At 47.2% G+C, this 24442-nt stretch overlaps 10 protein-coding genes across 10 annotated transcripts; 4 read left to right on the top strand and 6 right to left on the bottom strand.

Moving 5' to 3' along the window:
- Positions 1-1280: 1280 nt before the first annotated feature.
- LY89DRAFT_740804 (uncharacterized protein) lies at positions 1281-3740 on the bottom strand (the record flags this gene model as incomplete). The annotated part of the gene is made up of 3 exons (XM_018220637.1): positions 1281-3540; positions 3588-3659; positions 3712-3740. The coding sequence occupies 3 exons, from the start codon at positions 3738-3740 to the stop codon at positions 1281-1283; spliced, it is 2361 nt and encodes a 786-aa protein (XP_018064087.1).
- A 2586-nt stretch (positions 3741-6326) lies between these two features.
- LY89DRAFT_761415 (uncharacterized protein) lies at positions 6327-9159 on the bottom strand (the record flags this gene model as incomplete). Its single annotated transcript, XM_018221547.1, has 9 exons — positions 8935-9159; positions 8760-8844; positions 8412-8609; positions 7958-8369; positions 7881-7905; positions 7230-7826; positions 6913-7033; positions 6471-6803; positions 6327-6440 (listed from the first exon to the last, which is right to left on the bottom strand). The coding sequence occupies exons 1-9, from the start codon at positions 9105-9107 to the stop codon at positions 6327-6329; spliced, it is 2058 nt and encodes a 685-aa protein (XP_018064088.1). The 5' UTR covers positions 9108-9159.
- An 11-nt stretch (positions 9160-9170) lies between these two features.
- On the bottom strand, positions 9171-9527 carry LY89DRAFT_740806 (uncharacterized protein; the record flags this gene model as incomplete). The annotated part of the gene is made up of 1 exon (XM_018220638.1): positions 9171-9527. One exon carries the CDS (start codon positions 9525-9527, stop codon positions 9171-9173), a length of 357 nt encoding a protein of 118 aa, XP_018064089.1.
- Positions 9528-10667: 1140 nt separating this feature from the next.
- Positions 10668-12487, top strand: LY89DRAFT_724141 (MFS transporter; the record flags this gene model as incomplete). Its single annotated transcript, XM_018218874.1, has 3 exons — positions 10668-10954; positions 11014-11656; positions 11712-12487. The coding sequence occupies 3 exons, from the start codon at positions 10668-10670 to the stop codon at positions 12381-12383; spliced, it is 1602 nt and encodes a 533-aa protein (XP_018064090.1). The 3' UTR covers positions 12384-12487.
- A 240-nt stretch (positions 12488-12727) lies between these two features.
- Positions 12728-14002, bottom strand: LY89DRAFT_701232 (Bicupin, oxalate decarboxylase/oxidase; the record flags this gene model as incomplete). Its single annotated transcript, XM_018217180.1, has 2 exons — positions 12728-13603; positions 13664-14002. 2 exons carry the CDS (start codon positions 14000-14002, stop codon positions 12728-12730), a joined length of 1215 nt encoding a protein of 404 aa, XP_018064091.1.
- A 765-nt stretch (positions 14003-14767) lies between these two features.
- On the bottom strand, positions 14768-15804 carry LY89DRAFT_276611 (uncharacterized protein). Its single transcript, XM_018206419.1, has 3 exons — positions 15746-15804; positions 15247-15670; positions 14768-15197 (listed from the first exon to the last, which is right to left on the bottom strand). The coding sequence occupies exons 2-3, from the start codon at positions 15453-15455 to the stop codon at positions 14912-14914; spliced, it is 495 nt and encodes a 164-aa protein (XP_018064092.1). The 5' UTR covers positions 15456-15670; positions 15746-15804; the 3' UTR covers positions 14768-14911.
- An 803-nt stretch (positions 15805-16607) lies between these two features.
- On the bottom strand, positions 16608-17990 carry LY89DRAFT_276619 (uncharacterized protein). Its single transcript, XM_018206420.1, has one exon. It carries the CDS (start codon positions 17793-17795, stop codon positions 16869-16871), a length of 927 nt encoding a protein of 308 aa, XP_018064093.1. The 5' UTR covers positions 17796-17990; the 3' UTR covers positions 16608-16868.
- A 67-nt stretch (positions 17991-18057) lies between these two features.
- On the top strand, positions 18058-19267 carry LY89DRAFT_690160 (uncharacterized protein). The gene has a single exon (XM_018216042.1). The coding sequence runs from the start codon at positions 18462-18464 to the stop codon at positions 18981-18983; it is 522 nt and encodes a 173-aa protein (XP_018064094.1). The 5' UTR covers positions 18058-18461; the 3' UTR covers positions 18984-19267.
- Positions 19268-20546: 1279 nt separating this feature from the next.
- Positions 20547-20999, top strand: LY89DRAFT_761462 (uncharacterized protein; the record flags this gene model as incomplete). The annotated part of the gene is made up of 1 exon (XM_018221548.1): positions 20547-20999. A coding segment is annotated over one exon (375 nt), but the record flags the coding sequence as incomplete, so codon positions are not given.
- Positions 21000-21774: 775 nt separating this feature from the next.
- On the top strand, positions 21775-23661 carry LY89DRAFT_701234 (putative hexose carrier protein; the record flags this gene model as incomplete). Its single annotated transcript, XM_018217181.1, has 2 exons — positions 21775-23325; positions 23623-23661. The coding sequence occupies 2 exons, from the start codon at positions 21775-21777 to the stop codon at positions 23659-23661; spliced, it is 1590 nt and encodes a 529-aa protein (XP_018064096.1).
- Positions 23662-24442: the final 781 nt, after the last annotated feature.

A 24442-nucleotide genomic window follows, 5' to 3' on the forward strand; every position in this document is an offset into this window, starting at 1 on the left:
CAGACAGAGAACCTGCCCCAGCGATGACACTCAGAAATACAAAACAAACACCACAAACCCTACAACAAAAGCATGACCGAAGACCAAAAACACAAACCAACCAGTAACTAACAACAAAACCACAAATTGAAACCAGAGGAAATTAACACCGCCGAGGCCCAAAACCGACAAAACAACGAGCGAATAAAACCACGAACAAAAGATAAGCCAACAGCTAACAAAGACACGAAGCCGTTGCAGCACGCGTTCCGGGAAACCAACGCCGAGGGCGAGAAGAACAAGCCCAGAAACACGATACAACGGTATAAAACACCCCACCTTAAGCCCCACCACCTGCTCGCATATGTTTCCCTCCCCTCCGAATAAGATTCACCTCATCAAACTACCTCCCAAACTCTAAGCTTAAGCAATTTATCACTCACAACCTACGGACCATAAATCTCCCGTGTCCGGCTCTTAGGTATATAAAGACACAAACGATCTAACGCTTTCAGGACAAACACAAACAGAACGCCACAACTCAAGAAGACACCGAGCGAGCCATGGAAGCCTGGCGTGGCAAGGCGGCTTTTCTTCGGGATTGCCGTTGGAGGAAACGAGGGAGCGAAGAAGAACGAATGAGGACATTCTGTAAAAGTCAGGAGGAATGACAACGGAAATGAGGTTGATAGCAAGAGCTGATGATGGCGGCAGAGAACTTTTGGCATGAGTGGTTTGTTTGTGAGGGTCTACAAATGATACTTAGTTGCCTGAGATTAATATAAGCCCGAAATAGGAAGGTGAGCCAAGGGCGAAGAGTGCAATTCTGTAAGATGCTGTGCTGGTTGAACATGTACTTCCTGCTCTCGATGATCAAGATCAGAGAAGAAAGCAAAGCAGGGGATTGTTGGTACTTGCCCCAAGATTTACAGCCGCTCTATGCAAGAGAACAAAACGCGGACTTTGAAGTGGCACTCACCAAAAACACACAGACAGGGTTGAACTACATTAATTACTCATCTAATACGGTCATCAGAGAACCGCCCACACACCTATACACAGGAAAACTTCTTTCTTCCCTCTGATCGATCCCTTCCCATCCTCCGTTTTCCAACTTTTGCTTCAACCCACATGGGCATCCCAAATCTACACAACCCCAACTCCCTCTTCCCTTCCCTCAACCATCACTCCACAAAGGAAAAAAGACCACACAAAAAATTACAAAATCAAAAATCCACCAAACTCCACCACCCCCCATCGCCAAAACGCTGCTGCTGCTCATGCGAACCCTCCCAATCCTGTCAAATCATCGTCGGGAATCTTTCTCTCCCTGCATCTCCCATAACCAGCGGACTTGGCATCGGCGTCGCTACTTCCACAATAGTATTAAATCCTCCATACCCACTCCCTGCTCCATTATTATTTCCATTCCCGATCTTTAGCGGTGCTGGTCGTTTCGGGGCGCCGATACTACCACTTCTTCCACGAGCTTTATCTTCGAATGCTTGTGCGCGGTCTTGAACACTGTTCCTAGACGCCGGAGGCAAAGGCGGGTTCGGCATCCCGCTGTTGCGACCCATGGTCGATTGCCGGTAATAGCTATCGTAGAAATCTCCAATGCTGTTCTGGCTCACCTCGCTTGCGGAACGTCCGTGGATCTGTGGTGCGATCGATAACCTGTCGGGATCTTGCACAAACGGCATTCGAGGTTGCAGTGGTGCTCCGGAATTGGCTTGGTTGTGATGATTCAAGATAGGCTTTGGAGGTGATGCGGCGTCGGAGCTCTGGGAGCTGGATACGGAGGAGGTGGCTGAGTGGGAACTAGTTCCATTGGAGTCTGAGAACGGACTTTCGCGCGGCTGGTCGAAATCGACGGAGTGGCCTTGGACGGAGCCGCTGCGGTTGCGACGGTGAGAGGTAGGGTCAAAGTGCAGTTGGTCTCTTTCTCTGCTGCGACGGTGCGAGTCCGCGGATTTGAAGGAGTCGTTGGATGTCTTGCGGCTTCCTCGAAGGGAGTCACGTGTTCGGCTTAGACTTCGAGAACTGACTCGTTTGTGGGAGGAGTTTGAGAAATCTCGGGTTGAGGCCCGAGCTCGAGCTTCGGATGATTGGGAGCACGTTCGTGTGTGGCGTTTACTTTGTTCTCCGGGCTCGAGGATGGAGGTTCGGGTGCTGTACATGCTTGAAGCTGCCATGCTGTGACCACGGCTGCGCATTCTGGCAAACTGAACGTCAAGATCTTGGGACTGTGCTCCTGGTCCTCGGATCACGGAAACTCGTTGCTTGCTGACGACGGAGGCTCGGATGATGGCTTTCTCTGAAGGTTGCCATTCTGCATCGATCATTTCGTCGGGCAGTGTGGGTGATGGAAGTGTCCATTCATGGCTATGACGAGCTCCAGCTGATGTAGGCTGTCGCTGTCTGTTGACTATCGAGTTGCGAATGGGTGATGCTGGGTTCCATACGTTGAGGTCTTTTGGGAATCTATCAGGGTTGACAGGTGGTATCATTGGAGCTAGGTCATCAAGAGGGACGGGTGGGAGCTGAAACGTTCTTGAGAAATCCTCTTTAGGACTGCGAACTGGTAGTTCCTCCGTAGAGAACATCGACTTCATCGAAAGACGGTTGGGTCGAGGAGGCGCTTGTTGTGCTTGTTGTGGGAAGACAGAGAAAGTAGGGGACTTTGCTTTGGGTGGTTCTTCTTTCGAAAATGTTGAGAAGGTGGGAGATTTCATCAGTGGTTCCTGTTTCGAGAAAGTCGACAAAGTTGGCGATTCAGCGAAACTCTGCTGTGAGAAGTTTGACAGCGTTGGTGACTTAGCAAAGCCCTGTTGCGAGAACTCCGCATAGATCTCCTTGGGCGTCTTCGCACGTCCTCCAGCAGTTGGTGGAGGCTTGACGATCACTGGTTCGAAAGCAGGTGTTGTTTCCGATTTTGGCTTGTTGAAATCTGGAAGGGGTATTGTCAAGTCGCTTTTCCCGAATTCCAGAGGAAATTGTAGCTTTGGTAGAAATGATGCTGGTCTCACAGGTGTTCCCGGTCTGCTGAAGTGAACATCTAAGGGAGACACCCATGTACTGCTCTTCTCTTCGCCAAACAATGGAGAAGGAGCTCGAAGGGATCTTGGTGATGGCGCTGGTGGCAAGAAATTACCGCCCATGTTTCCAACACTCGACATATTATGGCTCCTCAGTTCAGCATCTGAGGGCTGTAGTCGAAGTGGCGATGGCTTCTTGATTGTGCTGCCTGCGCCAGCAAGCGAAGCACTGCTCGAGTTCCTGTCCTGGAGGAAGTCGAAGTTGCTGCTTGTGACTGACGATGAATCGCTTCGAAGCTTGTTCATTTGACCCCAGTCGACCAGTTTCGCATCTGGTGCCAGCTTGTATGAAGGAGCTGGAGAGCTGGGTCTGGTCTGCGCAACACCTCCAAAGTACCCATGTTCGAGTGCTCTCACGCCGAAGAGGTCACCCTCTCCAAGCTTCCGCTTCCCAACAAGCTTTTCTCTGTCTGTCGCTCTTGTAGCCGCTTCCTCGTCTGCTTTCTTCTGGTTGACCTTAAGTCTTGCAAAACGTCAGTGAAGTCCAATGTTATTCTATCTCAAACATACCTTTTCTTGTTGATATATAGTTTTATGAATCCAGCTCCGAAAGCAAGGGCAACAAGGCATCCAAGGACAATGCTTTAGAACTGTCAGCTTGCTAAACTCGGCATCTCATAATCTCAGAATATACCCAAGTTCATAAGCCAATGATAGTCCCATTATGAATTAAAATTAAGAAAAGATGCTGCGATTGAAAGCGTTGTCGAGACCTCGTAAGTCGAGCCAGTCGACAACTTCCAGATGTGGGAGAATTGAACGCAGCAGACCCCACCAAAAACAACAGACCAGACGAGAATTAAGATTGCCGATCAATTGGGGTCGAGCCTTGTCTATATTTGCGTATTGACGAGTTGCGCACAGACAACGTTTGTGCTCCCTGTCAGGGTCGATCTCCTGCGTTTCGAAACGTTTTTTCGAGGTCGGATCTGGTCTGTATAAGTTTCGAGATGGGACGAGCGTCTGCAAATAGAGTCTGTGCAGCTGAGAATCAGAGGCTCGAGAGATGCTATCGTCAATGAGGGTGTTGTTTGGAGTGTTCAATTGCAAACCGCCAAAGTCGCGTCCCAAAACCAAAGAGGTGGTGCCGTGAAATGTAGGGTGGATTTTATTCGCGTCCTTGCGTCGTAACGGATCGTGAAGGAAAGGATGTATCTCAATCGATACTGGAGAAAAATGAATGACAGAGAGTTGGAGATGACGATTAACGAAGAATTGGGAAAGAGGAAAGAAAATCACTGTCCATGGCCTTGACAAGGAAAGAGTGGAAACTAGACCAGGCTGGAGTGGAAGTGAGTAATAAGGAAATCTTGACGCCGTCGATAAATCCAGCGCCTCGCGCGAACTGGAGCGCTGTATCTAGACGCACTTGGCGTCCTTCAGGGGAAACATGTCTTGGTGGTGGTGTGTAGGACGTTGTATATCGACAGGCATAAGTAAGCATAATTGTGCAGGAACGTGCATCAGCGTGCATATTGACAACCTGGAGATACCTCGAATTGGTGAAGTTGCAGCCACACTGCGTGAGATTGTGGTGATTTGATCGCGGGTGCGAGAATCCTGTGGCGGCGCTAATCTCGTATTAGGAAGGACGGGCCCTTCCACTTGGACGCCTTTAATCAAAGAGGTCTGACCTAAGATATATTTCCGAAAAGCTTAGTGGAAATAGCGGCACTAGAACCGATTTGGTCCGTCCCGCGGTCGATGCGGAGAGAAGGTCCTCGTAAAGATCCTGATCCTGATCTTGCTGCTGATGGACTCCCGCTAGGTGGTGACCCAGATGCGCTGAAGACTTGTTACCATGATGCGACCAAGGTACTGAATCATCTCATGTTGGTCGTAAATGGGTCAGAGACTTCTCATATAAGAATATTCTAACGTCTAAATGTTGTTTGATGCGATTTGTCGGATGTCAGTCGAGCACGGCGAAAATAAACGTGGAAAAAAAGAACTCGGTTCGGGCAAGCGAGACGCTTTAGGGGGCGTTAAATCAGGAACAGGCTTAGCGCTACCAAATCTGGATTGGATCTATTGGAAGGTCAAAGCTCGTGAAGATTTTACCCCTGAAAACCTTCACCCAGATCCGCGCGACTGGTATCACGACGCGCGCGAAGTATATTTTGACTTCTCTTCTGACCACATATGTCCTCGTGGTGTTGTCATGCAGAATGATTACTCTGCATGAACCATGTGTTGTCGACTGTTGAGTTGTTCTCGAAGTTATGTATGTTTTGGACGCTGTGTACGCTTTGAGACCAGTGTCTCTAGAGCGGTCGTGATCATTTACATATGGTCTCGGCCAATATTCTTGGTTTTCGCTGGTGGATAGAACTATCTCAAGGTGTTGATGCTAGTGCAAGCTTATGCATGTTATAATTTATACTTCCATAGCGGAAGTCACGGCTCGCGCCAGGTCGTACCCTCTCTGCTGCTCACCTCACTGCTATCCACCTCACTGCTACCCATCTCACTGCTGTCCGTCTCACTGCTGTTGTCATAACCCATCTCCAGCTCCCGTCTTCGCAATGCAATATAAGAACTGCCATGCTTTTGGAATCTGCGCAGTCTATCTTGTTCAAAGGCATCATAAAGACCTTCAAGCATATTCTCCCACTCCTGGTCAGGAGGACCGGGCGTGGGCGTTGCCCCTTTCGCGAGAAGCAGCCCTACACACTTGAACCTATCTCTTGCCAAAGCTGCTTGCAATGCATTTCCATATGGACTCCCTTGAACATTAATGTCAGCACCAGAGCCAACAAGCAGGCGGATTTTCTCCAGCGTCAATTCCTCGGGTACGAGATGATTGCAATTCGCAGCTTGCAATGCACTGCCATAGGGCGGCCCTTTTGAATCTACGTCGGCGCCAATATCAAGTAGGAGTTGCAAAGAGGGTACGCTTCCTTCACAAGCTGCTACTTGCATTCCATTTCCCTGGTCTCCGCATTGACCATTTATATCAGCACCAAACTCTAGAAGTAGCTCTATCATCTTTATATCTTTACCAACGATAGCTGCTGCGAGAGGACTGCCCCATGGATCATTGTGTGGTGAGACTTCGTTCACATTGGTTCCATTCTGGATCAAGTATGATGTCAGTTGAAACCATTTCCTCGCAGTCGAATAGTATAATGGTGTGCAAAGCATATTGCAGTCCAACCACCAGTCATGTTCATTTATTCGAGTCAGATTTAGTAACGCTTGTGATTGAGGTTTGAAAATTCGACTGATTTGCATTTTGATATACTTTGTCTACGATCCGAGGGGAATCTTTTCCAAGTGAAGCGGCCCATATCGCGCCGCGTATTTCCACAGCTCCCATGGCGAACGGAGTGATGAATGGGTAGCAAGCATGTCCTCGCTAAGCTGCTGATGATAAGCAAAGCAAGAGCTTACTATATGCAAGTGAGAAGCCTCCTCTGGTGTTGCAAAATATAGTTGCGTCATGCGTTTTGATAAGAGATATTCTTTGCAACTAAAGTGGACTAATCGGATCTCTGTTATCATCATCGCTCCTACCGCGGGGATCTTTGTCTTGGTGACTAGTCCAGGAAGATAATTGAGGACGTCTTCAGTATTGGTAAATCTGTCGGACTCGTTGAATGGTACATCTTGTTCGTGATCTACAAAAAAAAGTTCCGCAAGCTCTTCTAGCGAGAGTGGTCTCAGGGAGTGTGCGAGCCATTTCAAAGCGCTGGCAACTTGTGCTCGATATTCTGGATTTATGCCCTGTCTCCAAGATTCAGTTTGTACATTGCAAACCTGAAGAGAAGCTCCAAACAACTGACATGTCTTGGCTGCTACTGAGATACATTAAGGTATACTAGATTATACGTACCTTAAGCATTCGGTCGTACGTGTCATCTAGGCCTTTCGGAAGATCTTTCAGTGCTGCTCGGATCCTTGGTGGCGTCCGATGGTTTTTGAGATTATCGAATTGGCAAGCAACGTACTGAAACCTGCATTATGTAGTCAGTAGTAGTCCTTCGGGGGTGGCAGGGTGTGATGATATCCCTGAAGACGCTGTGGAGCTGAAAGCATTCAGATGGTCACTTCAAGCCACTCCATACCTAAGAGAGTTGATAATGAGTTGCAGTGACTTTTAAGATGCTTGGAGTCTCCAAACACGGAGCCGCTCAAATTCATGGGACTTACATGCCGTCTGCCTTCTCTATCAGCGCAGTCCTCGCTTCCAATTGTATGTCCTCAGGCCAGGATCTGAATGGCGCTTCACTAAACCTCTTGTCGATATGCAAGCCGATGTCGTGGTCGACAGCAGCCTTGTACTGCCAAAGATCGACATTAGAGGCTGAAGTAGAAGAAGCCATCGGTTGCAGCACTTCATCGATATCAGTCAGTTGACGACTGGTGCAAAGCATGTGCAAGTTTTCGGTTACGGTATTATGTATGCGTTCGATACTTTGCAGCAGGACATCTCGCTCATTTTCAGTAGAAGGACACTCATCTAGAGCGTCGAGGACAATATAGACGGCTGTAAATCCTCGAATTGTAGCAGTCAAAGCATCCTCCAAGGTTCTTCTGTCGGGACGCTGCCCTCTAGCAAGATATTTGTTCAGAGACTGAACTGGTTCCGGAATTATGGGACGCTGGGTACAAATTTGCTTGATCAAAGAACAAAGCATCTCATCCACCTTTTGCGCTCTCGCGTTGCTGAAGCTGAAGTAGAAAAACGCAATAGCAACGCTTGGGTTCGAACCATAAATGTCTTTCAAGTGCTTGACAATCGATGCACTGTAGATGTCATGGTTAATTACGTTGCACACAGTATGCGAGAATTCATCATACCTCAAAACAGATTTTCCGGACCCAGCTACAGTAGGGCTTGTCAGCAATAACAACGAGAGAGAGGAGCCATAAAATACCTCTACCATTGAGCCACATGAATGAATTGGGCAGCGTTTTCCACTCTTCGAACTTTATGTTGTTATTCAAAAGCCACGTACCTGTTCCAGTTCTCGTTTTGTCAAGATTCGTGTTGTAATTTGTGGAGGGGTCAAAGTCAGAGAGCCAGCTGAGCAAATTGATTCGTTCGGTATTCCTCTGCGCGTCTTCAATGGCATTTCGCAAACCAGACGTATTCCGAGAAATGAAGGACATGATGTCTATACCTTCTTGGTGTTGTTGGAAGACTCTTTCGCTGTCGTCCTGGTAGTTCTTATCTTTCCAGATCATATATACCGCTTTGAAATTATTTTCGCGCTTGCGAACCTCGCCCAATGCAGAGTCCCAATCGTTCCATTTGACGATATCGAGCCCGAGACGAAAGGCACCATTCTTTCATAAGTAGCATATACTAGCTGCTTGAAATTTCAATACTTCGACGTAGAGTTTCTTCAAGGTGTCTCGATACAGTGTATCCGGAAGCCGGTTTGAACTTTCATACGCTTTCGTCTGCTCCGAATCTCGATGTTGTTGATACAAATCTTCTCTCGCCTTACTTCGTACGATGACATCGGTAAGGTAGTCAAGATCCTGGGCAAATGAAGCTGCTTGCTTTGAGGGATTCAAAGCCAACTACAAAATTGTCAGATTTAGTCTTCAATTCATATTGGCGCAAACATCTCTGTGCAATGAGCTTCGAGCTGAAAAAGAACGAATGGATGCGACCAGCCAGCTCTTCGAAGAAGCGGTTCAGCAGGTGAAGAGCATAAGGTGTTGACTTACTGGAAGTAAAAGGCTAACTCCGGCCCACGCCGTAGAAGCATACGGATTTGCGCTTAAAGCTCCGGATATGTAGTCATCAGCCCACCTAGTAAGTTGCTATGTCAGCACATACAATTAGAGATGTCAATTTAGACACGGGGAGGAGATTTCCAAGAAATAAATAGGAATTATATACTGGATGATTCCCACAACTGGCTGCGCCAGATCTGACACAGGAATATCTTTTCCATTGAAATTTAGCTTCCAAGTTTCTTCCTTCGTCTTCTTGATCTTCCTCTCGAGTAAAGTCGCCATTTGTTCTTGCCTTTCCACTTTAGAACCCGAGAACGACACTGTGAAACCAACCATAAATGTCAAGTCACCCCCGAAGCATCTTTCGTATCCTTTTATCAACTCTTCGTCTTGTTCCTTCTATTCATCATATGCCTCGTTCCACAGCTCTTGTATCGGTGGGGGGCCTGAAGTCGTTCTGGATTCTGCTATTGGCACGGAAGGTGCTGGTGGGGATGAATTGAGGATTGAGGCATCTGGAGAATCCGAAGTTGCTGGGGTCGTGCTGATCGTTGCGGATGGCTGCGTTGAAGGTGTTGTCACCTGGCTGGAGGGAGCGATTGCGCTCGCTTTCGGAACCTTAGCTTTAGCTCGCTGCTCTGTAGATAAGTTGGTCTGCTTATGTCGATGGCTAATATTTCCTAGGCGGGACTTAAACCAGTTGCGGCTACCCTTTGGCAGTTGTGAGGGTGAGCTTCCGCCTTGCGAGCTCGACATCTTGTGGTGTTCTAGAGTTGACACGAAGACCGCTTGCTAAAACATCGCGCACCTAGAGGATGAGATGCATAGAGCACATCAGCTTTACGACGAGATTTTTTTAAAAAAAAAAAGAAATGGAGTGTCAATTGCAGACTAGGCTGAGCTGAACCACAGCGGCTATCAGGCAAATCACAGCGCTGTGAAGCGCCACACCAGAGCTGCCTGGGCAACTTGCGCATTTACAGCTGGTACCTGAGGCTGCAGGAGGAAGACAGGATACAGTGGGAAAGACAACGAGAAACAGTAAAAATATGGGACAGCATTATGAATAGTCTAATATCACGAACTCCTCAGGTCCCATGAAAGAAATTCGTGAGCTTCGAGACGTTCGAAGTAATTGAAAGCCATTTAGCGCAAGTAGTTTGCCCCTCGCATTCGATGTCATGTATCGAACAGTTACAATTTCCGAACTTAGTAAACGCTTGACTTATTCGATTGCCAAAGGATAAATTCAAGTCAAGCGACAGAATTTCATAGCCAATTCCAGTGATTCTCACTAAGGGGATTCGCTTAAGGGCCTTCAGGGGAGCAATGCCCTATGCACGACGACAATTGAGAAAGACAGTCATTTTGCAAGACTATTCTTCGTAGAAATAGTCCGGGAGAAAGTAATGACGAACGACAGGACAATTCTTTCTAAATCCGTTCGATAATACAGCCCTATTCATGAGTGGCCCGAAGTAGAAACCAAAGCATGATCGAAGTCTTCTGGGTCATTGACGTCGGTATGCTGACTTCAGGATTTCGAAAGCATTTCAATGCTTACTTAAGTAAACAAATAAGTAGTACCGTCGAGATAGCTTCTGGAGATGATCAACATCATTAAAGTTGATCTACAAACACCCTTGGCCGATATCCCACTTTCAAGCGCTCGGGATCAACTCCAAAATAGAGCACACAAGTCCGACACTTGATTATTGTTACATGCGACCTTTGATGGTGATCAAGAGGGGAAGTGTCGTTCCGAATGGGACTTTATCTGGTCTCCACTGATAAGGAAGTTCATTCGAAGAAGATCTTCAGTGCATTCTCCAAGTACATGTCCGTTTCGTTCTTTAACTGGACTGCCTCACACCTACTCCGTACCAATTCGCGACCATGGAGAAAACACTTCAAATCACTTCTACTCCATCAGACGGTGAAATTCCTGATACTGACATCGAGAAAGTGATTTCAAGAAACCCTCACCTGGATGTAGAACCTGGCCAAGTATCTAATCTGAAAGATGCACACATCAAAGGAGTCGACAAAGCATACGCTTACGCCAGTGTCGACATCATTTCCATCGACGAGAAAACAAACAAACACCTGTTCCGCAAAATCGATACGCACGTTCTCCCTTGGCTCTTAGGACTCTACGTCCTGCAATTTCTCGACAAAGGAATGTAAGTCTACATCTATGCAACAATCTCATTGATGCGTGAAAATTGACCTGATCTACTAGATTGAGCTACGCAGGAGTAATGGGCCTACAAAAAGATACTAACCTCACCTCCGCGCAATACACCTGGCTCGGCTCAATCTACTACGCTGGATACATGCCCGCGGTACCCATCCACAACCGCCTTTTCCAGATCTTCCCACCCGCCAAGTACATCGCCTGCTGCGTTATCATCTGGGGCGTCGTCCTGGCTTGCATGTCTGCCTGCCATAATTTCACTGCGCTCATGATCCAACGCACCGCGCTCGGGATACTTGAAGCTTCTATCAATTGCGGATTCTCGATGATCACCGCAGCGTGGTATAAGAAATATGAACATGGGACAAGAGTGGGGATTTGGTCGAGTATGACGGGCGTGGCGACTATTGTTGGGGGGATTATCGCTTATGGGTGTGTGTTGGGAGAGGAGAAGCATGGAAGTGGGGGATTCTCGAGTTGGAAGATTTTAAGTTTGGTGACGGGGTTGATTTCGGTGGTATACGGGATTGCTATGTTGTGGTTTATGGCGGGGTCGGTAGTTAGTGCGAAGTTCTTTTCTGAAGAGGAGAAAATGCTGGCGGTTGAAAGGTTGAGGGATAATCATCAGGGAGTGGGATCAACGCAGTATAAGAAGTACCAGTTGGTGGAGGCTTGGACTGATTATAGGGTATGCAAATCCTCTCAGAAGCCTTGCTTAGAATGTTGTACTGACTTCAACCTAGACCTGGATGTACGTCGTTTTCGTTCTGACATCTCAGATTCCGAGTGCCGGCTTAGTCCTCCTGTCATCAATTCTCATCAAATCCCTCGGCTTCGACACCAAAACCACCCTGCTTCTCGCCATGCCGCAAGGAGCTATTACCATCTTATCTAACGCTGGATTTGGCTACTTGGCTGATAGAACGAAGTACCGCAGTGGATCCGCGATCCTAGTCAGTCTACTGGCTCTCTTCGCCGTCAGTCTCTTCACCGGCTTGGGAAGCGTCTCTCCATTATACGATCGAAATGGTCAGCTAGTAGCCTATTTCATCATGAGTGGCTGTAGTGCTGCCTCGTGGTTCATTGTCATCTCCATGATATCTTCGAATGTCCTTGGGACGACCAAGAAAGCTTCTTCGAACTCGATCATTTTTGCAGCTCAAGGACTGGCGTACTTCATTGGACCACAGACTTTTCGCGATGGACCGTATTATCGTAAAGCGAAGATTGTGACGATAATCCTCTGGATTGCATCAATTGTTATGCTGTCAGGGTTTTGGGTGGTGAACTGGCTGGAGAACAGGAAGAGGGATCATGCTGCAGAAGCAGGTGAGATTCCTAATGATGGAGTCTTGAATGCTGAGTTCATGGATTTGACGGATAAGGAGAATAAGGGATTCCGTTATGTGCTTTGAGAGGAGCTTCACGTGACTAGTTTCTCACAGGAGCCTTCAAACTTCAGTTCAATGAGCGCTGAGAAGCAGGCGGATAGAAGCAGTAGCAATATTGATAACAAGAGAGTATCCAGATATAAGTCATCTCATTTTCTCAAGTGTTGCGATACTCCAAAAGCGCAGTCTCACTCAATTGACTTATTGAACTTCCTGGGCATATTGTGCGAGACGTCGTTTTGTTTGCAGCCTGCATACTGTAGTACTGAGAAGGTAATAGCACACTATAAAAAAGGAAGTAATGTTAACGAAAGCAAACTTTGGCTTTTATGATTAAACATTGGTCCTTAAAGGGAGAAGAACTACCTTCAAGCATTGGAATTGGGTTTCACAGCCTCCTTCCCAGCTTTCAACTCCTCGACAAACTTCTTCCCCGCCTTAGGGTGTTTCTGAAACAGATGTTCCGCGACCATTCTCCCAGGCGTATTCCCTAGCCACTGCTCCAAACTAAAATCCTCAAACTTCGGCGCCCTAAAGATCTCTAGCATCTCAACTTCCTCCATCTCACTAATATTCTCAACATAATGTCCCATACTCTTCGGCACAATACCGACATCTCCCGCCGTATAATTGAACGTCCTCGCCATCCCACTACTAGCAAAAATCGTAATTCTCGCACTTCCTTTGATGAAGAAAGACCACTCGTCTGCGTTGGGATGCCAATGCATCTCTCTAATACCACCAGGCTTGATCGTGACATGAGCCGCAGAGATAGTCTTTGACAACGGAAATTTTTCAGTATCAGTAATTCTCACTTCTCCACCACTGAAGACCTCCGGCTTCTGATCAAGCATTTTATGCGTAAACATCAACCTACTCTTCTTGACATGTGGCTTATCAGGCATCTCATCATCCTTATCTCCAGGCATGCTTCCCTGGAAGATATACCTCTCTTCCTTGGGAATCATCTTGAAGATCTCCGGATCGAGCCTGAAGTTCTTTCCTAGCACACTGGTAGGAGTATGTGCCAAGAAATCACTTAGCAAGAACGTAGAATCTTCGCTAAAATTCCCGTCATCGAAGACGAGGAGGAATTCACAGCCGTCCTCTCCCAAGCCTTGGATTGAGTGAGGGTGGCCGGAGGGAAAGTACCATAAATCGCCCTTCTCGACCTCTCCGATGAAGTTGCCGCCTTCGGTGTCAAGTGCTGTAACACGGGCAGAGCCGGCGAGCATGTATGCCCACTCGGCTTCTTTGTGCCAGTGAAGTTCTCAAATGGCTCCAGATTCAAGACGCATGTTGACGCCTGCGAGCTCGATTGAGGTTGGGAGTTCTCGGATGGTGGTTTGACGAGCCCAGCCACCTTCTTCGATTCGCATGTGTGAATCAGTAAAGGACCATTTGTAGTTGGGTAGAGTGCCGGAGTCGGTAGATGGTGGACGGATAATATCTGGTTGTTGCTGTTCTCGGGCTAGGTTTCGTGGTCCGAGAATAGAGGATCCGAGGCCATTGCGTATGGGTAGAGGGTGCAGATCACGAGCTTCAGCATCAATTGCTGCGTCTGTTGAGTCGTGATACTTCTTTGTGTAGGGATCTGAGGAATTGATGTCCGAGTTGAGGGGACGGGGTGGATGTCGAGTCATGTTGAAAGGATTCAGCTGACTTCAGAGCTCGATGAAAGAAAGATAACCCAACTGGGTAATGGCCAAGAGAAAAAGATATTCCAGACGACATGTCGAGGTGTATATAGAGAATAGTTTAGTCTTCCAAGTCTTAATTCATTGATGACGTCGTCGAGGTAATTGTCATGAAGCGCCACCATTGCCGGATTTTCCGTAACTTCGACATCAGTGTGCATTGTCAGAGCAGGATCAATTTGATGGGAAAATTCCATGTCGGGTACCTTACATGGACATGCAGAATGATTATTCGATGTCTTGGCAAGAAAAGAGGAGGTTTGCTACGTGAAAGATCCAACATTACGAATCTCCGCGCAAACGCCGAGTGATGTCCGAGGCTATCAATTGTCAACCTTGAAAAATACATCCCACCTTATGAGACATTGAGTCACAAAAAGATTCCTATTCTTGCTCGATATTCCGTCTAGTCTCAGAAACATGTGACCGGATGCGGGGTAGTCACGACCCCGCCTTTCAATTGACAAGACTCGAAGGGGCAGAAGTTTTGGGAGCAAGAAAAGCAGAGTAATTTGATAATCAAACAAGGATATTCTTGACATTGCAAGGAGGTATTAAATAGGAACATGTTTGGGGAACGACAGCAAGCTGATCCTCAGGTAAAGCATCAGATCCAACCTTCATGACCTTGCATGTCCCGGGCAAGGAGGGTCTTTTCTTCAACATTAGGGCTGAACCGTGATGGAATATCCTCCAGGTTGGAGTTTGTCTCCATCCAGACCTGCCAAAGTCCTGTGCCGTTCCTCTGATAAAACCTCAACGTCACCATCGATGCAATAAATCCTCTCACCCTCTCTGGTCTTCGCATCAAACTTCATATAGAATGTTCCCTAAAAACAAGGGTATCCAATCAGCTCATCGACCAAACTCCATTGAACACGGAAAACTCACCGATCCCATGATCCACGACCACCAGCCATGTATACTAATGATCGCCCATCCTTTAACTAGCAGACAGCTCTCTCTGGCGACGTGATCAGGGTTCGGCTGCTCAATGGCATCTATCGTGTCACAGAACCAGAAATAACCACTCTGGTTTTGTCCATGGTTGGATGGATCGGCTATAGTCCAATGCCAGGTTGCATTAGGCGTGAGGTCTTTGAGGAAGGTGCCGTATATATATATGTCGAGGTCTTTTTCTCTTCAAACTGTTTAGTCTCCGTGGGTAAATGGACAGGCTTGTGACTTACACAACTAGCGGTATTGGGTGTACAGAGAAGTACTCGATGGAAAATAGATCGGTAGTGCGAGACTCGTTGCAGAATTTGGCGTATGAGTCTCCTGGTATAATGCCTGGGATGACAGGAGTCGTTAAAGTGTTTGTCTTAGTGCTAGACAGCCCGGCTGTGCTTAATGTCAAATACTTGACAAAGAAAGATGCCACTCCCTCCATCATCATGACTGGTCGGGAAAAGGGAAATCAATGAGAGCGGTCGTGGCACTCGGTTTTGGCGGAAAGCGATTGCAAAACTCTGGTCGAGCGGGAGCTGATTCAAGTACGCATTCCTTGAGTTGTTGGTATGAGCCTACTGGTGCTTCTGCCTAATATGATGCGTTGGCCTGATTCGAAACATGGTTTGTTGGAAAGATTGACAAGCGTTGTTGGTTTCGGGCCTGAAGGATTGCAATTCTGTTGGTCCCAGACGTTGACAAGCGAGAACAGGGGAGATATTGATTGCGCACAAATACCTCGTCCAACTATAATACACTCTAAGCCCTGCTGTAGATTACTGTGTAGTCATTGTCAGTAGAAATAGAAAGCGAGCTGCCATAATTGTAAAGTCGGCACTGGCCTTCGGCATGGATAACTCCCAAGCGTTTGCTTTACTGCTATTTTAGGCAGCTAGCAAGTTGCGATGCCAAGAAGCGACGCACTTGCCCAAGATGTCTAGGTGAGTAGTTCAAGATATAGTTAGACGTTGGATTTCTAAAGATTAAGTCCTTTCACAAGAAAGTTTTATTCTTTGAGGGAGACTTGCATACTATTCCAGAACTATAATGCTATGGCATATCCAGAATGTTCTTACACCTCCTTGGCCGTCCTTCACATGAGCTTCTTCATGTACCTAGCAAAGTATGACCACACCTTGCAACCTTTCTCTATCATCTCTAACGATCTCGATTGGCTTCATGTAAGCGGCTTGGTTGTGTGCCCGCCATTATTGTTGTATATCCACGTAATCAGCTTACTCCGAGACCTCTACACCAGTGAAATCAACATAGGATCACCCTCAGTATTCCCCCAGATTCCTTCCACCTTGTTGCCTCCGTTCGAGAAGTGCATCCCATAGACGGAGTTTTTAGACCTGAAGACAATGACGTCTTCTCCGGTCCCCTTGCCCCGCCAACGATAGAATCTTCTTGGACTATCAGCAGACAACCTATCGTTCCCACTGACGCTCTGGTCATGCATGTCCAACCGTATCTCGCAGCGATCTCGGCCAATTTTAGCTGTCCAAGTCGGGTTTTGCCCGATCCAAGAACCATTTCTTCGGTAATAGATGTCTCGTGAAAGAGGCCGAGGTCATCTGCAACTTGGTGTAGCAGAGCTTGATCAGTGGGATGCAAATGATCCACCACAATCAGTCCATATCCAGCATCGCGTCCTGCGTCGTCGAAGAAAGCTCCGATCAAGAAACGATCCGTAGATTCCTATCCTTGTCTTGACATAGCCTAGGGTATAAGTATATTTCCGCTTTTCGATATCCAACTGAATCGTCAGGTAAAAGAGTGTGAGTCCAAAACAATCTACGACTCCATATCCAAAAGACAAACAAGGGTATCCTCCAACGCCTTCCACTTCTATTCTTTCCTACCACATACGTAATCCAATCTTCTGCTTGATCAACTTCTGTCGTGCCTTTAAGGCATGGGGAATTGCTTGTGGTGGGACTCGAAGCGTTGCCAGAAAATCGTTGCAGTTGGCTCCATTCCAGCTATCGATCGTGGCAACGTCCTGAGGGAATCCAGGATAGTATTGACCTGTTTGCAGATCGATAATTGGAAGGATGGGTGTGTTTTCGTTGGTGATCCAGCTGTTTTGGATTCGTGCAGTCGAATTGTCTTCCATCCAGCTCATGGCCAGGATAAGTCGGTGTTCAACGAAGAGCAGATTCTGGTTGAGCGTGAGAATGCCATTGTAAATTGCTTCTATGCCATTTTCTGCCAATCTGCGATTGACAATGAAGCCTTCTAGGCGTGTATTTACGGAGGGAGGAAGTCGATGGGCAACTTCCAATTGAGGTCGAGAGGGCGCAGCGGATTGAGACGCGAGGGTAGGTCGAGGTGCAGCGGAAGGTAGAGCGGGAATGGCAAGTCGAGAGGGTCGAGAGGCGACGGCAGGTATGGCTGCAGGTGGTGGACGGTTATCGGCAAGACGATCATTGGCTTTGTGTTCCTTCCCTTGCGCACGAGCTTGCACAGCTTCCATGTAAGTATCGAAGAGGCCCATGTCTTTCTCGTTCGTATTGGCATTTCGAAGGCGCTGTTTCAGGGCAGCAAGGTTACTACCTCGAGAGAAGAAGCCTCTCAGGGCAAGTTGCGCTTTCCAGAACTCGATTGGCTCATCGTCATCGTAGTCGATATTGTGTTCAAAGGCATAGCCCCAGGCTGTGATGTCCGAATCGGAAGCGAGGGGAACGCCATGGATTTCGATACTAGGGAAGGATTTTCCTGAAGGGCGATTGATCGCAGCTTGCCGATGCAATTGCGCCTCCGCGATACCGGCTAGCAAATTCATCGTGATGTTGGACTTGGCAGGACTGATGGTGGAATTGGTCGAAGGGAAAAGCTGGACTCGCAAACAAATATCGAGATGGCGACGTGTCGCTGAGGAAACGCGGCTACACGTGACCTCTTCGATGTGATCACTTTACCTAGGTTAGATCTTGTCGGCCCTGCTTCTATACCTAGGCCAGGTATGTTTCAAGAAATGTGAGCTTCACCATGATATATATATCTTCCATCATAGTAACATAAAAGGACACAACTTTCGCTGAATGCAGTCTTGTTTGGGCCAATATCATTCGCTTCTTGTTTTCTCACTTTTCGCTCAAGCAAAGACCCCTCTTTCCGTCTTTCGTCCTCATCTGGCTCATAGAGAAGAACCGCCCAGCATATCATCAATTTCAGCGAAGGAAGTCGCAGTGATACAGATAGTGCTTGACTTCGTTCCTTCTGTGCCGAAAATCTCGATATGACAAGATATGCCGAATGAGTCACTTGAAGACTTGACGATGTCATCTTTACCAGCTATAAAAAGCTAGTTGCTCCTTCCTCTTTCAACTCAGCCGATCACCTATCCTCGCAATGTAAAATGCTGTTTCTTCAACCTTGAGTTATATTCTAGATCTCATCATCACAGCAACAGAATCCCAAACAATCAAACAATCAGAAAGCCATCACCATGGATCTTTTCGAAGAGCTCGAACGCATGGCACAGAATGCGACCGCTTTCACTGATGCCGAGCCCGACGGAGAAGATGTCGAGCGATGGGTCCACTTGTTCAAGTATGACTATCTCGAAGCATATGCGCTCTTCAAAGCACAGCGATCAGACGTCACTCGAGAGCCGATATCAGATGAACACTGGGCGTTGGTCAAAGACGATCGCGAAGCCGCAGGCTTCGACCGGGAGGCTTATGAGCATTCCCTTACCTTGAAAGACGTCCTCAAAAGTCACAGCACCGTCATTCATGACAAGGATGGGCGTCGCTGGACACTGTTCAGACTTGGAGGATTGCTGGAGAGTAGGGAAAAAGTAAAGGAAATTGCGGAGTTGGACGAGCTGCCGAAAGTCACACAGGGAGAGGGGCAGTTTGACACACTAGATTTTGTCTGGGTCGATGACGAAGCTCGGGGCAAAATTGAGACATGGATGCAACTGCAGCAAGTCGTCGAGAAGGGAAAAGTTGAGAAGGATTCATGAAAAGGCTGGGTGTCACACGGTATGCGGGGTGAAGCGAGGCTGAATTCCATGGCTGACAGGTATCGCACTGGATTCGGAGAGGTTAGACGAAAGCTGCGAGCAACGTCCAGAACAGCTTGTTCTTGGCGTGCGAGATAATGCGATTGTCAAAAATGCTATCCTCTTGCCATTGCGTGTATTGTGAGTTGCAAGCGCAAGCTACTTGGAACAGGCTAGTTCGCGATATTATTCTCACCTTACAGGGTGCTACAGTACTCTCGAGCGTGATCTCCGTAAAGGTGGCTCAGATCTATATTGCTCAACTTAAGATCGTCAGCTCTCCTATATCTTAGTATTATTCACTGTGAACAAAAACAGAAAAGTTGTGCAGGAGACTACAGCCTATCGACGCATAGCTCGATAACCATCTTCCCACATTCTCTCTTCATCTTCCCCGAGTCTGTTCTCTTTATTATTATTATCTCGTTACCAGGCATTTCGAGTATGGCTACCATCGCGTTGGCTTGGTTTTATGCACAGGGCGTAATTCCCATTGTTGGGATTGCAAGTGTCGAGAGAGACACCGAGACTGTCGAGGGATTTAAACTGACACAGGAAGGACGTCGGCAGAAAAAAGATATTGAGTTCCTTGAGCAGAAGTATGTTGCAAAGAAATTGATTGTTGCAGCTTAGCTGAACTATTGAACCTCGCGATCATGTTCTACAGGAAATTTTCAATTTATGATGCCAAAGTCTTTGGAAACATTGCTTGAAGCCCACTCCACTCGTCAGATTGTACTCGCTGGTGTCCCCGACAGAATTTCGGACATGGTTTCAAGTTTTCGTCCTTGATTGCTTTCTACGTCTTTGATCGAATAAAACATAGCGACGACTTGCAGAAATCTTCAATTATGTAGTAAGAGCTGAGGCCACCGGGAATGGCTCACTTAAGCGAGGCGCGGTAACGCGTAAAAATTCTACACCCCATTTTAAAACCCTTACCACACAACAACCCTCTTAGGAATCAGTCCATAATTCAAGATGGAGACACCTCTTATCCTAAGTGATCCTATCGAGAAAGAGAATAATGAATGGCCTACCCCTGCACGTGCAGTCATTCGATCCCTACAGCGCCAGGGAAAGTCGCAACGCGAGATTGTCTCAGAGACCCATATCCCTCGAAGAACAGTACGCCGCATTCTTAAGCAGGAATCTAGTCGGAGAGAGCGCAAAAGAAAGCTCTCTAGACACCATCTCATGTCTATACGCGACATACGTTATTGCATTCGAACTATTTCCAAAAACTGGAGCTCTAGGCGCATGACTTTTGAGGCTCTCAAAAAGCAACTACCCTACCTACCCTCGGTGCGCACCATTCGTCGAGAATTAGCCCGGGCTGGCTACCGCCGCTGCATTGCATGCCCTCGACCATATATTACCCTCAAACAAGCTAGGAAGAGATATGTATTTGCCAAGGAGCATAAATAGTAGGGGACATCAGACTATGCAGCTCATAGAGATGATGGCAAGCAAGGAGGGGACTGGAGGAAGGTTGTATGGTCTGATGAGGCTATATTTGAGACTGGGAAGAATGGCAGGATATATGTGACTAGGAGGGTAGATGAGAGGAGGTGCCCTGACTGCATTAAATCAGTCTACAAGTCAGGGAGGACAACGGTCATGATATGGGGGGCATTAAGTTGGGATTACAAGTCGCCATTAGTCTTCCTAGAGAAGCTTCCAGAACGCAAGGGCATATGTTCTAAAGCCTATCTACAGCAAGTTCTTCAGCCTATAATCTTCCCTCTCTTTGATGATCTAGGGCCGGAGTATATCTTTATAGAAGACGGGTCTAAGGTGTATAAAGGGCATGCCAAATTACCTAGACTACAGCACAATATCCGAGGGTTTAATTGGCCTCCTTCTTCACCAGATTTGAACCCTATTGAGAAAGTCTAGAGGTGGATGAAGGAGAAATTGAAAAACTTGGACTATATGCCCAAAAATAAAGTGGATTTGAAAAAGGAGTTGCAAAAGCTATAGGACCGAGTTAACCCACGTGACTTTCGCCACTACACTAAGCAATTGACTTGTAAGATTGAGGATGTAATTAAGTACAAGGGTATGGCTACTATTAATCAATAATAGGTTCCATTTTCACAGAGATTCATAAGAAGACTAAAAAATTATGATTTTTGGTAAATAAGGTCTCATTTGTTGAGTTTCGCTTAAGTGGGCCATTCCCGGTGGCCTCAGCTCTTACTATATAGTATTTGAAGCATCCAATAACGCATACATCCTGCAAGCCCACCGAGAAACCTACTTCCACAGACTTTCATCAAAGTTGCACACGGTGAAACAATATTCCAAATTCTTTGGAGCTTTCTCAAAACCCATGGACTTTTATAATCTGAAAATTCTAAGTGGGGGTTCGCGAACCGGCAAATGGGAAATGTCGATCTTGGGCGTCCCGCAGATCTGATTTGGCCGCTTCAAAACCCCTGCCAAGAATGTCACAGGAGGTTTACCGACCTAATGGACTAAAGGAAGGATGCTTCCAAACCGTCTATCCTAGCCTTGAAAGCAGTCGTCATGGCTAGAGCTATGGAGAAACTGTAGATAAATATCTGGGGCCCCGGACAAACAACCACCGAATCCGGGGCCCCAGGAGAGGAGACGCTTGTGGCTTTTTCCACTTCTACACTTTATTCTCGCAAGAGCCTCCTCCAAGTGAGGTACATGCTGGTGTCTGAGTATCACCAGGTCTTTTCCAAAGAGAGCCAATCCTGCCAAGAAGTCGAACCACACAGCAATGTCTTCCAAGCCTCCATCCTTCGTCGGGTTCACGGGCCAAAATCTCGTCTATGCCGTCACATTTTGCTGCTCAGTCGGCTTCCTGCTCTTTGGGTACGATCTCGGATTTATGGGTGGCCTCACAACCTCCCAGCCATTCCTGAGCACATTCGGACACGTCAACGCCTCTCTCCTCGGCTTCCTCGTCTCTTCTTACGAAGTTGGCGCTCTCTTCGGAGCCGTGTCCCAGTTCATCGTCGGCGATCGCTATGGACGAAAAACAGAAAATATAGCAGGGGCTTCCATCGTAATAGTTGGGGCCATCATCCAGTCTACGAGTTTCGGGCTCCCACAGTTCCTCGTCGGTCGGCTCGTTGCTGGATTCGGTCTTGGGATCATGACAACTGTCATCCCAGTCTGGCTGACTGAGTGCGCGATGCCCAAGTCCCGTGGACGTATGATGGCAATGCAGTTGTCGAATCTGATTATGGGGTTAATCATTGCCAATTGGATCGACTATGGCATGTCAGTCCACTACACCGGCAGTATCCAGTGGCGATTCCCATGCGCTCTTCAGATTGTGTTCTGCATCATCGTTGTCTGCATGACTCCATTCTTGCCCGAATCTCCCCGCTACCTCTGCGCAACGGACCAACTTGACCAAGCAACGTACGTTCTAGCAGCGCTTCGCAACGGACAGCTTGATAGCCCAGATGTGGTCGAAGAGATGGGTGAGATCAGATACGCCATCAACGTCGAGATGAAAGAATCAGGATCCTGGAGCGATGTCTTCCACGATGGTGGCATCAGCGCTTTTACACGAGTAGCTATCGCATTCGCGGCGAACTTCTTCCAGCAGTTATCTGGCGTGAACGTCATGTCTTCACTAGGACCATACGTATTCCAGAACTCCGTGGGGATGTCTACTCATGAAGCACTCATTGTTTCTGGCGGTTTGCAGGTGTTTTATTTCTTCAGCAGCTTGATACCGTGGCTCGTTGTTGATCGCATCGGGAGACGAAAGCTGTTTATGACTGGTTCCATTGGAATGGGTGTCTTTATGACGCTCTCCGCTATTTTCATCGGTATTGGTGGTACAGGCCTTGGTGTCGCAGCAACTGTCGTCCTCTATCTCTTCCAGACATTCTTCACACTGGGCTGGCAGTCCAATATGTGGGTATATCCCAGTGAGCTTCTGCCGTTGAAAATCCGTCTGCGTGGGGGAGCACTTGCTGTCGTTTCTCAGTGGTTATTCACATTCCTCGTTGTCGAAATCACACCTCCGATGATAACCAATATCGGCTTCAAATCATACATTGTCTTTGCTATTATCAATTTTGCGACTGTTCCGGTGGTGTACTTTTGCTTTCCAGAGACATCGAGGAGGCCCCTGGAGGTTGTTGATCTGCTGTTTGCGGATAGGCAGGACGGTTCAAGACCAAGTATTTTTCAGGTGGTGCGCGATTCGGTTAATAAAGATTATGTGAAGTCAATAGAGTCACAGCTGCAGGAACGGGCAAGGTCGAACAAGGATAATGATGCGATCGTGGCTTCGGAAAAAGAGAAAGCTGTACATGCGGAGTTCGAGAATTCGGTGTGATAAAAATGCTGAAAAAAAACAAGTAGGAATAAATAAATCCCTCATCAAGTGGGACCCTCGTGCTGCACACTCTAGTTTGTGAACATTGCATATTCGATCGCTTTCCGCTTCCTAGATACAAATTATTCGGTTTAGTATTAATATCTCTACCGCCTCTTAATTTGATTCTCGGCTTTGTACATTACGGAAATTCTTCCTTGCTGTCAACTTTCGATTGGCGTCAAGTCCTATCTGTCTGAAATTTGGACGCAAAGGATCTTCGCGCAGCTTGAAAATTTGTCTGTAAAAATGAGGTCACAATTATAATATAAAAGCAATAACAAAGACAATGCCTTGTATTCTAGGTTTGTTTTTTAAAGTTAATGGGATCATGAAACTTTTGACTCGATAGTCGAGAGGGCGAATACGTCGGGTGGAGCGCAGTGATTGGTTAGAATCTGTGCCCTGTCGAGCTGATCTTAGCCCCTAGTCACTGTCACCTCACCCCTCCAAATGGGCGCACCTGCAGATACGAAATTTGGGGGCCTAGCCAGACTCTATCACAACTTGGGCGAACCAACTGCGCTCTGCATGCTCATTCGTCTCCAAGAAGGTTCCAGTGATCCTCCTGAATAGCACAGGTTATCTTTGAAGTACAGGCCAGATGAAAGAGATGAATTGAGATAGCCATCGAAAGAGTAATATTCGTAGCCTTACCCTGTTCAATTGCACGTGCAGTCACGCTGCATATGAGGCGCACTGCACGTGGTATACAAGGCCGACCATGTTGCCCTTTTCAAGCCTAGCGGCTGTCGATTGCACCACACAATCTCTTTTGGGAAAGATTCACAGAAGCCTCTTTTGAGGACTGGTGCGAAGCCTTGCAAATTCTGACCAAGGCTCGAAAACCCTCATTTTCGTTCGCCCATGTATAGACTGAAAGCATAGTGAACTTTGTATTTGGAATTTACCAATCTTATAATCACATCAAAAAGTCCGTCTTCCAAAAATGCGTCTCATGTAGCCTCGCACATTTTTCGCTCATAATAGCAGTAGCCCGTTTGAGACAATATTGAATGAGGCTTCTTAGCAACAAAATGAGACAGCC

The sequence above is a fragment of the Mollisia scopiformis genome (assembly GCF_001500285.1).
Source record: "Mollisia scopiformis unplaced genomic scaffold LY89scaffold_28, whole genome shotgun sequence".
NCBI lineage: Eukaryota > Fungi > Ascomycota > Leotiomycetes > Helotiales > Mollisiaceae > Mollisia > Mollisia scopiformis.

Excerpts from the sequence above, each read along its gene's own strand:
- LY89DRAFT_276611 (XM_018206419.1), bottom strand. The coding sequence starts at position 15,455 with ATGATGATGGAGGGAGTGGCATCTTTCTTTGTCAAGTATTTGACATTA. Across the intron at positions 15,198-15,246 it reads CACCCAATACCGCTAGTTGT|AGAAAAAGACCTCGACATAT; the intron begins GTAAGTCACAAG and ends AACAGTTTGAAG.
- LY89DRAFT_276619 (XM_018206420.1), bottom strand. The coding sequence starts at position 17,795 with ATGAATTTGCTAGCCGGTATCGCGGAGGCGCAATTGCATCGGCAAGCT.
- LY89DRAFT_690160 (XM_018216042.1), top strand. The coding sequence starts at position 18,462 with ATGGATCTTTTCGAAGAGCTCGAACGCATGGCACAGAATGCGACCGCT.